Here is an 11793-nt window from a genome sequence, read left to right as displayed (position 1 = left end):
GAGAGCTGACTGTGGCTCTCTGATCCCTCCGGGTCAGCTTGAAACTCCAGCTGAATCACCGAGACACGTCGCACCTCAACAGTGTGAAAAAAAGTTAGCTGGCGAACCATTCAGCCTCCAGACCCACTCCCAGGCAGTGGTGGAATGGACAGCAGCAGTCAGGTGAGTCAGACACTGACTAGGGTTGTCACATTCCCAAGAGAAGTTTATTTGTTTTATTAAGTCTGCCAATGACTGGACGTAATACTAAATAGAACTGGAAACAAAATCAGATTTATTCATTTTGAACTTTCGATTTCTGTTTTTGGTTACTCTAAGTAATAGTCATGTATGAGCACTAGAACACGTTTAAAGTGCTTTCTATTTGCATTACTTCTTTGTAGTATGTTCAGTTAAGGGTTGCAAATTTTACCAGCTTTAGGTGATTTTGTTTACTTTTTTACATGCCGGAATAACATATCTGCCTTCTGTTCATTTGATTTCTGCAGCATGTGCTTACCTGTATTAGGCCACAATAAAGTGCAATGGCATGGGGATGTGAAAGGCTTTATGATAATTTCTTTACTTTCATATCTTCTATGCAGACACATCATTTCGTATCCGTATCTTAATCTTCTATTTCAAGGGTTTTGAAGCAGTTTCAAGGTATTTTAGGGTTTCTCGATGATAAAAAATGTCTAATATTTTATATTTATCTCTTTCCATGCACTTCATTGCTTTGTTTTACTCGAGAGAAAATGTCCCCCCAAGTGTCACACATTTGGCAGTTCACTGACAGCACTTAAAAGCCCTTCCATTTCTGGTGTTTTTAACAGTTTTCAGACCTTCTTAGAGTTTCTTGTTAGTCAGTTGGGTGAAATTTCTGATATTTATATGGTTCACTGCTCTTTAGTGCTTGATTTTGCTTGCACGAAAGTGTCACTCATAGTAGTTGAATGTCACTCATAATTCCATTGAAAGTATGAAAATGTGACACATAAGCAATCAGAAACCTTGGCAGCTATGGTCTCGCAGTTACCCGAGTTTAAGCTAATGGCATTGCGAATGACAATGCCTTTTATTTATGTTTTTAAAGCAAAAACAAAAATAAAAGGCATTATTATTTGCAATATCAATAGCTCAAACTCGCATAAATGCGAGACCTATTGCATTGCAAATGCTTGTTTTGCTGACTCGTCTACCTAACGACATTATGTCTTAACACGCAATTAAAGCTGTTCTTTGTCAGATCTAAAACATTTTTATTCATTTTTTCTTTGCGTACAATAGTGCGCAAGCAAGACACCGCTCGTTTAACGGGGAGGTAAACTCCATGAGCTAGAGGACCGAAGTGGCCACCCTCTGAGTCTACAGCTACCTTTGGTACGTGGACACAGAGCGCATAATATATCCCCTATATAACACTAGACCGCCCAAGGTAAATTTGTGGTGAAGTCACAAAGGAGGCCATGTTAGAGTCAGGCTTTTGTTGATTCAATAAGTTGCACAAGGTCCTGAACTATGCGAACTGCTAATATAAAACAGTAAAGAAAAAATGCCAGGCTACGATAGAGCTGACGGAAGAAAAGAAAAAGCGTTAGCCATTTTGTAATGGGATATTTTAGCTGCAGGTCCATGACTTGTCCTTCTGAACGCTACTAATGAAGTGATTATAACAGATAGGAGCGTATAGGCTTCCGCGTGGATCTTTTTAATCGACACTTCGTCCATCACGTTTAGTCCTTATAATGGGAATGGGAAGCGATAGATACAATAACAATGCAATCTAATTTAATACAAAACCAATCCGTCCCAAATAAATATGGCTGCGGTTAAACTTGTCCTCTCACTGTATAAGCCTAATAGGTGAGGTGGTTGGCGCTAGGGTTGCTGGGAAGTCCGTTGTGACGCGCGCGTACGACGGCGGGAGGGAGTGCGCAGGCTCGAGTTGCACGGAGACCGACGGCAACCATGGAGAGAAGAGGTGAGAGAAGTGGGAAACAGCGGGCAAGGCAACATGTGGGATGAGATGATGCGAGGCAGGGGTTACTGGATGTGGGATAGAAACGAATTTTGTTGCTGCAAGGATCTGGCAATAAAAGTTAATGCATAATGCTAGCTCCGGTCTTGTCATGAAATTATGTTGTGTAGAGGTAAGTTATTGGAGATGAGGAGCAAGACCGACCTCTCTGGTGACTGACAGTAGAAGTCAGTGTACAGAATTGGGCTGCCATGTGGCGCTTGAGATAATTGCAACATTCATGAATAGAGGAAGCCAAGTTGCAGATGTAGGGGGTCTGTAGCAGCAGAGTACTGGAGCAGTTCTTTGACAGATGCCATGTGATATAAAGCGGCAGGCCTGCTGAATGGACTGGAAGAGACCTCTCATCGATGGACGGGAAAATACGGTCCTGGAGGGGACAGGAAGAACCAGTCTTAAGGGGGGGGTGGGGGACACAGGGAGAGGCAGTCTTGAGGGAAACGATGGAAAGACAATCCTCGTGGTATACAGAAAGAAAAACTACTAATTGATGGGACAGGGAGATATTACCCGGGAAAGGGCAGGGATGGACCGTTTTGATTGTAGTTGACCCGAGAATTAGACAGGTAGAGGCAGTCTTGAGAATTGTATAGTGATTTTTCTGAGGTATGGATAGAGGAATATGGTCCTGGACGTGAGTTTGGAGAGAGATCATAGTTATTATTGTTAACCATTATTAAAGCGCAGCTACCACCCAGCGGGCATCTTGGCTCTTGTACCAAGTTAGTCTACATAAGTCTAAAGGCAACATTACAATAGGGGGGGGCTGTAGTTGCGTTATCAATAACTAGTAAACAACCAGGTTTTTAGACTTTTCCTGAAACTCAGCGGGTTTGTATTTGCTCTCAGGGTAATGGGTAGTGTGTTCTAAAGTTACGCCGCTTTTCTCTGAAGGATCTCTTACCTATTCTTTCTCTTTTTAAAAGAGGGCACACAGACCAAACAGGCTGAGGATGATCTTCGGGACTGAACATGTTTCTAGTAGGATAATTTTTCTTTTAGAGACCTGTGACCGCCTACCATTCAAGGCTTTGTGCATTATGCACATGGCCTTGTAGATGCATCTTTCCGTCACTGGTAGCCAGTGGAGTACTTTCAGAGTGCCATACACAGAGTCAAATCTGGTTTTGTTTAACAGTAACTTAGCGGCCAATACTTGAATCGTGGAGCCGCTTAAGCAGATATTTTGGGATCTCTATAAAAAGAGAATTACAATAATCCAGTCTACTCGGCACCGTACATTGCACTACCAGCTTCCTAGGTGGTTGTGGTAGAAGGGGGAAAATTTAAAAAACATTCTCAGAAGTCCATGGCAAGTAGCCACTGTTTTATTGACGTAGACTTCCATGGAAAGTTTCTTGTCAAATTGGACTCCAAGGTTTCGGACTGATTGTGACAAATTTGTACCCTTTAACCATGGTCGTCAGAAGTCCCTTGGGAGCTTATATTGAGATTCCCTGGAGAAGAATGCAGAAATTAAGTTTTATATCCATTGAGTTTGAGTGTGTTCTTGTTAAGCAAATTGGTGGAGAGGTAGTGGCCAGGGTGGAGAGGTGTGGTGCAGCGGCCAGGGCAGCTGACTCCGGAGCACAGGGTTCATGGTTTGATCCTCGCTTCGGAGGCAGCTCAGCACCATGCGACTCTGGGCAATGGCTCACTTAATTTCACTACGGCCCCCAGCGCTTTGAGACCCTTAAGGGTGAGTAGTTTGCGCTTTGCAAATACGGATACGGATTTACATTTTTATTTACATTTTTACAATTAGCTACTTCGTTTAAACAAACATTAAAGTTTTCTAGCTGAATAGAGTGAGTTTTGTCTACTTATATTATTAATTGGATGTCATCCATTTTATTTATGAAGGTGACACTAAAAGTGTTGATCAAAGTCAACAGTGGTCGGAGATAGACGTTTAGAAGAATAGAGCTCAAGGCAGAACCCTTCAGTTCCCCATGTTGACTTACACACACACGCACACAACCACTACCACACACACAACCACTACCACACACACAACCACTACCACACACACAACCACTACCACACACACAACCACTACCACACACACAACCACTACCACACACACAACCACTACCACACACAACCACTACCACACACAACCACTACCACACATACAACCACAAGCACACACACACACACACAAACAAACACTGTTGGAAGGGGGTGGTCTCTGGGCGGCCGAGGTAGTTATTCTGACCACACAGGGACCCCCTTCTCCCAGGAACGTCGCCGAGCACTTGGAGTCTGCTTCTCAGATGGGAGAGTTAGGCATTGATAGTTACACACAGATCTCACTATACCACAAAAGGACAACACACCAGTTGATTAAGGAATAAAAGGGTTCTTTATGTCACAAAGGTCCTTGCTGCAATTAGGGTGGTGGGGAGGGGGCTTCTTCAGCACGAGGGGACCAGGAGACAGTTCAAACGGGGTTTAATCGGGTGGTTTCTTCAGTACAGTCCCTTCGAGAGCAGGGTTGGGTCACGAGTACTCGCTCCTGAGATATCCCTTGCACGGGTCCTGCAAGACCGTGAGGAGCAGCGGTGCTGTGGTGGTCTGGCCGCTGGCTCTCAATCCTCGAGCCACGGGGGGGATTTCTGATAGACTGATGCAGGGCGTATCAGGCGTACGGCTCTCAATCCTCGAGCCGCGTGATACGAGGTTGCCCAAGTGTGGGGCGCCCCTGGTGCCTGGCTCGTGGGTCATGTGCCGGAGTTGCAATTCTGCTGGGCTGAGGACAATCTGAGGCGTAGGTTTGTGGAAGATGGGGAAGACGCGAGGCGCACCGGCGGGTGCGTGTCAGGAGTATGGAGCGTACTCGGCAATCTGGAAGATGGTCGAAGCAATGCGCACCAGCGGGTGCGTTCCGGTGTACAGAGCGTACTCTACGGTCCGGAGGATGGTCGAAGCAATGCGCACCAGCGGGTGCGTTCCGGAGTACGGAGCGTACTCTACGGTTCGTAGGATGGTCGAAGCAATGCGCACCAGCGGGTGCGTTTCGGAGTATGGGGTGTGACAGGCTTGAGCCGCGACAAAGTCAGCAGGGCTCGGCGGTCCAGATGCGGTCCGTACTGGAGGTGTTGGTTGCAGGAGCAGCGACAACTTCAGCAGGGCTCGGGAGGTCCGGGTACGGCACGTACTGGCGGTATTCTTTGCAGGTGCCGCGACAACGTCAGCAGGGCTCTGGAAGTCCAAAAGTCAACTGCCGCCAGCGGGGAAGGGGCCTCCAGTTATAGGGCCTCAACCCTTTGAAGTCCTTTGATTGGGCTAGTGGTTCCCTGGTGTCCTCGCACTGATTGTCCGGGCTTCCTGCCAGATGGTGCCTGGCTCCTTTCAAATGGGAGGCAGGGTTATCAGACGGCCAGCAGGGAGCGGGGCCGGCCTCGGGGGGGGGGGGGAGGGGGGATGGGTATTGTGCGGGGGGGTATTGTGCGGGGGTGGGGGAACGGACAGGACTGTTGGCCGAAACTGCACCACCCCCCTCACTTAGCACTGGCATGTTACCACCAGGCTCGGAGGCAACTTGGCAGGATGTTCCAGGCCCGGAGTACGGTGGTGGGGGGTAGGGAGTCAGGGATCTTACAGGACAGTGCTTTTCCTACGCTGGGTGGTGCTACAGGTCTTTGCGACGCATAGGTCTCACGAACCCGGGGGATGGGGAGTTTCTGTGACCTCCCTGGGGTCGGGAGAATTTGTGATGTCAGGGGTTAACCTATTAGTATGAGGCTTCACACGGTGTTCTGGGGTGGAGCATGAAGGAATTTAGCCAGAAGATTGTGACATACACGGGGGGCCTAGGGGAAAGAATGTAAGGAGATCCACGCCAAGGATGCCAGGTCCAACCGGTGTGCCCCCCCCAACCCCCCCCAGCTGAAAGGCAGGGAGAACTACCCATCCCCTTGGGAGTTCTCTTCACTGAGGTGGAAAAACCTGGACAGACCATCCGCGTTGGCGTGGTCGGTACCAGGGCGGTCTTCGGTGAAGTCCATTCCCTGGAGGGGAATAGACCACCGCAACAGTTTTGGATTCTCTCCCCTCATCTGCATTAACCACCTGAGGGGCCTGTGGTCGGTTTGGACCCGGAAGTGAATTCCGAACAGGTAGGGCCTCAGTATCTTCAGGGCCCAGACCACCGCAAAGGCCTCTTGCTCGATGGTGCTCCACCTTTGTTCCCTGGGTAGTAACCTCCAACTAATGAATGCTACTGGCTGGTCTAGGCCCTCCTAATTCAGCTGGGATAGAACTGCCCCTATGCCATGCTCTGAGGCGTCTGTCTGGACAACAAATTCCCGGGAGTAGTCAGGGCCCTGGAGTACTGGGGCTGTGCACATGGCTGTCTTCAAGGTATCAAAAGCCTTCTGACGGGTGGGGGTCCAGTGCACCTTCTTAGGCTGTCTCTTAGAGGTCAATTCTGTCAGTGGTCAGCCTAGGATAGCGATGGAGACATTACAGGGAAACCAATACAATGGTGGGATTTCCCTCCCCAACATTGAGGCATATTATTGGGCGGAACATCTCACTCCGATTAATGACTGGATACATGCCCCGGCAGATCACCCCACGTATAGACTGGAAAGGGAGAAGTTGGGCCGTCGTACATTACATATATGGAGGGAAAGGGAAAACAGCACTACTGCCAGCGACTAGGGTGACCGTAGAGATATGGGATAGGGCGACACGACGGATCGGCTGGCGGCACAAACCGTCGACACAAACCCCAATTAGGCAGTGCGCTTGGTTGAGAGAATTGCACAAGCTGAAAGGCTTCAGACGGTGGGACGATATAGGCATCTATAGTACGGTTTGCACTGCTCTCAATTTTTTAAATATGCGCCACGTGCGTGGCAGGCGGAGGGGGCGCTCTCGGAACCATTACCGGAGCATGCTCCGTTAGAGGGCCGTCTATTGCAGGAGCAGGTACAGGCCAAGTTAGTTTCCCTGACTTATAAAACTCTCCCCAACAACATGCCAGACGGGCTAGTGAAACTGAAAACTGTGTGGGAATCAAACCTAGGGGAGATGGACACGTTTGACTGGGAGACAGCACTGATGCATCCTAGGGAGGTGGCCATAAAATCTCATCTCTCTCTCTCATTCAACTCAAGATTTTACACAGTCTATTAGGACAGACACCGTTTACCATGGATAGGGCGGGCTGCTGACCCTAGTTGCCTGAGATGTGGTCATGTCGAGGGCGACTTCTATCACACCATCTGGGAATGTGAGGTCCTCCAAAGTTACTGGGCTAGAATATTGAGAGAACTTGGAGAAATACTCGAAGTGATCCTACCGCTGGACCCTAAACTAGTCCTACTGGGGATAACAAACGAGGTGGACCTGACTCGCCCTGATCTAATTTTTTTGACATTAGCATTAGTGGTGGCCAAGAGGGATGTGGCGAAGGAATGGGGAGCCCCAAATCCTCCGAGGGTGGCGGACTGCAGGAAAGGTATGGACATGTATATGGCGGCTGAAAGAGTTACTTATAAAGCGAGAGGTTGCCCGAAGAAGTTCTGTAGATTGTGGGGGAAATGGAGACGCTTCTATGGCCTGGATGGGGGGCTTTGAAAGGGTAGGGGGGGTTCCACGTGCCGTTATACTGTACACAGGAAGGAGTGGGGGCAGCTGCTTACCGGGATGGAGACTGGGATTTTCAATATAGATGCACTGCTTTGTTTAGTGGTATGTGGGGGGGAGGCGGGTGGGGGGAGGGTAGGAGGTGATGGCTATTCGGGTGTGACATGCTCGTTATGTTTTTGTATTCCTTTTTGTTTGGAAATGCAAAGAAAAAAAAAACATTCTGTCAGTGGTCCCATCATGCCGCCATACCCATGATGAATCTCCGATAGTAACCGGTGAGGCCTAGGAAGGCCTTCACCTCTGTCTGGGTCGTGGGGGGTTCCCAAGCCAGGATGGTGTCGATTTTGGGTTGGAGGGGTGCCACTGGCCACTCCCTACCTGGTGCCCTAGGTAGACTACTGACCCATGTCCAATCTGGCACTTACTGGCCTTGATGGTGAGCCTGGCCCGGCGTAAGGCCATCCACACCTCCCAGAGGTGTCGCAAGTGTTCTCTCCAGTCGGTGCTGAACACGGCAATGTCATCCAGGTACGCGGCGCTGAATCCCTCCAGCCCGGCCAGTACCCGGTTGACCAGTCTCTGGAAGGTGGCAGGGGCGTTTTTCACCCAGAAGGGCATCACCCGGAACTGGTGGTGCCCATCGGGGGTGGAGAAGGTGGACCTCTCTTTTGCCCCATCTGTGAGGGCGATTTGCCAGTACCCCGAGGTCAGGTCGAAGGTGCTGAGGTAGAGTGCGGATCCCAGGCGGTCAATGAGTTCATCTGCTCAGGGGATGGGGTGCGCATCTGTTCGGGTGACGGCATTGAGTCCACGGTAATCCACGCAGAACCTCAGTTCGGGGTGGTACCAGGCGCGGCCGCCTTTGGGACCAGGACCACTGGGCTGGCCCATGGGCTGTCGGAGGACTCTACTACCCCCAGGGCAAACATTTTAAAGACTTCCTCCTTAATACAGGACCGAACTCTGCCTGGGTCGCGGTAGGCTTTGTGTCGCACAGGGGGCTGTCCCCAGTGTCTACATCGTAGACACACCAATCGGTGACACTGGGGACCAGGGAGAATAGATCCGCGAACTGCCTCAATAACTGGCGACAGCCTTCGTGCTATTTAGGGGTCAAGGAGGGGGAGAGAACTAACCCCTCCACGGAGCCATCCTTTTCCTTAGCACACAGGAGATCGGGTAGAGGCTCAGTTTCCTCTTCCACTCCATCGGTGGCTAGGAGCATGCTCACCTCAGACCGCTCGAAGTGGGGCTTGAGGCGGTTCACATGGAGGACCCTTAAGGGGTTCCTTGGAGACTGGACATCCACTAGGTAGTTGACCTGGCTCTTGCGCGCCACTATCTTGAAGGGACCGGTCCATTTGTCCTGGAGAGCGCAAGGTTCCAACGGGGCCATCACCCACACCTGCTGACCAGGCTGAAACTCTACCAGAGTGGCATTCTGGTCATACCAGCGATTCATTTCTTCCTGGCTAGCCTCTAGGTTGGCCTCCGCGAGTTCCCTGAATTTACGAGTCTGATCCCTGAGGGCCAGGATGTATCGGAACACATCCTGGGGAGGTTTTCGGGGGGCTGTTTCCCAGCTCTCTTTGACTAGGCTTAGAGGTCCTCGGACGGGGTGGCCGTAGAGTAGTTCAAAAGGGCTGAACCCCAAGGACTTCTGGGGAACTTCCCCGTAGGCGAACAAGAGGCAGGGCAGGAGGATGTCCCACTTACGCCTCCAGGGCTCCTCGAGGCCCATGATCATCCCTTTGAGGGTCCGGTTGAACCTCTCAACCAGACCATTGCCTTGCAGGTGGTGAATTTGTACGTAACCCCACATTCCTGCCACAGGGACTTCATGTATTTGGAAATGAAGTTGGCCCCCCTGTCGCTCACTACCTCATGGGGGAATCCCACCCGGGAGAATATCCCCATCAGGGCCCGCCCCACCACGGGGGCCGTCACTGTTCGGAGGGGGATGGCTTCCGGGTACCGGGTGGCATGGTCCACCAGGACTAGGATGAATCTGTGGCCCATGGCGGTCCAGGGATCCAGAGGTCCCACAATGTCGATTCCCACCCGCTCAAAGGGTGTACTGACCACCGGGATTGGCTGGAGGGGGGCCTTGCACCTTCCCCCACTCTTCCCACTCGCCTGTCAGTTCTGGCAGGACTTGCAGTGGGTTTCTACGTTTTGGCGCATCTGGGGCCAATAGAAATGGGTAACCAGCCGGCAGTAGGTCTTATCCTGTCCCAGGTGTGCTGCTAGAGGCACGTCATGAGCCAGGCCCAGTAGGAAGTCTCTGAAGCATAGGGGTACCACCAGCACACGGCCTGACCCTAGCTCAGCAGACTTAGGCTCGCTATAGAGGAGGCCATTTTCCCAGTAGATCCAGTGGGACCCGGACTGGTCGCCGGCCGCCTGGGCGGCGGCCTGCTGCCGCTCGCCTATGAGGGTGGGGCAGGTGGTCTGTTTCTGGCAGAACTCTTCCTGGGAAGGTCCACCATCTTGTCGCCACTCGGCCAATCCAGGTAGGTCCCCCAGTTCCGCAATCTGCTCGCCGGTAGGGCCCAGGGCATCTCCTTCAGGGTTTTCCTCTTCTAGGGTGGTGGGACTGGAGGGATCTGGTTGCCCGTACTCACCTTCTCCCCCCTCTAAGGCGGGGCCCTGGGCCACCCTTTCTGGCTCCAAATCCTCTTGAGCACTCATCCTGGCGGCCATGGACCGAGTAGTGGCGCACACCCACTCGGAGAGTCCCATCATTCTCAGGTGAGCCTTCGGCTCCACTTGTGTCCACGGTTAATTCTCCAGATCGTTGCCCAGTAAACAATCGACAGGCATGGTGGGTCGGACCGCTACTTGCAAGGTGCCTGAGACTAACCACCACTCGAAGGGAATTTGGGCCATTTTGCAGAGGCTTTCAGAATTTTCTGCCGAAATGACGGGACAGAGGACGTGAGGTACAATCTGCTCTTCTGATAGCAAGTGACAGCGGACAGCCGTGACACTCGCCCCGGTGTCGCGGAGGGTCTCTACCCGGTGCCCATTGACGATCACCCACTGCCCGTACTTCGTAGTGTTGGCCTGCAGCGGGATTCCGGGGACCATTTCTCCATTCCCTAGGGAGGCTAGGGACATCGCTACTGGCTCCCACTCTTCAGGAGTTTCTAACTCCTCCCCTAGGGCGACAGCGGCTACCTGTCGGGTGGGGGTTGCCAGAGATGGCTGGCTTTTTGTAGAGGGGACACTGGGTATCACTGGCGTAGTGGCCGGGTTGTTGGCATTCATAACAAGATATGGTGTTCCTTAGCCCCGGTCTGCCTGGAGGTGCCCCAGGACTTGTTACGGGGGGAGACTGTGAACTTGGCTGCTGGTTCCCTGGGGGGCTACTTTGAGGCCCTGGCTGGAATTCCCGCTGCCTACCTTGCCCCCCCCCTCGCTGTCGGGGACCCTGCCCAATCCTGGCATAGTCTCCCAATGGGCCCCTGGGGACCCGGGTGTTCACCCAGCGGTCTTCCTCCACAGCAAGGCTTCTGGGGTTAGTAAGCTTGCTGTCAAGGAGGTGCTGGCATAGTTCTACAAAGCAATTTAAGGACAGGTGCTCCCAGGCTATCAGATCAAATAACTCTTCAAAAGTGGTGACCTTGCTACCCTTGATCCAGCCTTCTAAGGCTCTGCTGTAAAAATTAACGTACTCCACCCAAGTGGTACCAGAGAGGTTTTTGCCATCCCTGAATGGTTGTCGGTACATCTCGGGGGTGAGCCCATATCTAGCTAACAGTGCCTCCTTCATGTGGCTGTAGGAATTCAGTACTGTGGAAGGTAGTTCTAGCAAGGTATCCCTCCCCTCGCTTAGGAACCGGCCCCACAACCCGGCCCCCCAATCCTTCTCAGGGACCCGGTGGGAGGTCATAGCTACCTCATAGGCTTTAAACCACTGTTGAATGTCGTCATTCCTATAGTACTCCTTTACCACTTCCTTGGGGATGTGTACCTTGGCTTCTACAGGGGTAGGGGCCCCTCCGTTTCCCGGGGACCCGGTTTCCTCATTCCTGGCCTTGAGCTCAAGCTCCGTTCATGTTTTAACTGGAGTCTCCTGCCCTCATGCTCCCGCTGTAGCTTTTTCTCTTCCAACTCCCCTTGCAACCTTAATTCTTCAATAGCTAATTTCCTCTCTGCTAACTTCCACT

The 11793-nt window shown here is 51.6% G+C and overlaps 1 protein-coding gene across 3 annotated transcripts in view; it reads left to right on the top strand.

Annotated features, from left to right (window-relative positions):
• The first annotated feature begins 1581 nt into the window (after positions 1-1581).
• SRPK1 (SRSF protein kinase 1) overlaps positions 1582-11793 on the top strand; it is an 869057-nt gene continuing 858845 nt past the window's right edge. For 2 of the 3 annotated variants that reach the window (XM_078644338.1, XM_078644340.1), the window contains exon 1: positions 1582-1963. In XM_078644338.1, the coding sequence (XP_078500464.1) occupies positions 1951-1963 (13 nt within the window). In that variant the 5' untranslated portion in view covers positions 1582-1950. Of the gene's footprint in view, positions 1964-2104; positions 2133-11793 lie in introns of those variants that run through there. The other variant, XM_078644339.1, reaches the window with a different exon arrangement.

Source organism: Lissotriton helveticus, chromosome 5_1, assembly GCF_964261635.1.
Source record: "Lissotriton helveticus chromosome 5_1, aLisHel1.1, whole genome shotgun sequence".
Taxonomy (NCBI): domain Eukaryota; kingdom Metazoa; phylum Chordata; class Amphibia; order Caudata; family Salamandridae; genus Lissotriton; species Lissotriton helveticus.
The sequence above is the reverse complement of the archived record's forward strand: the minus strand, read 5'-3'. Positions and strand labels throughout refer to the sequence as shown.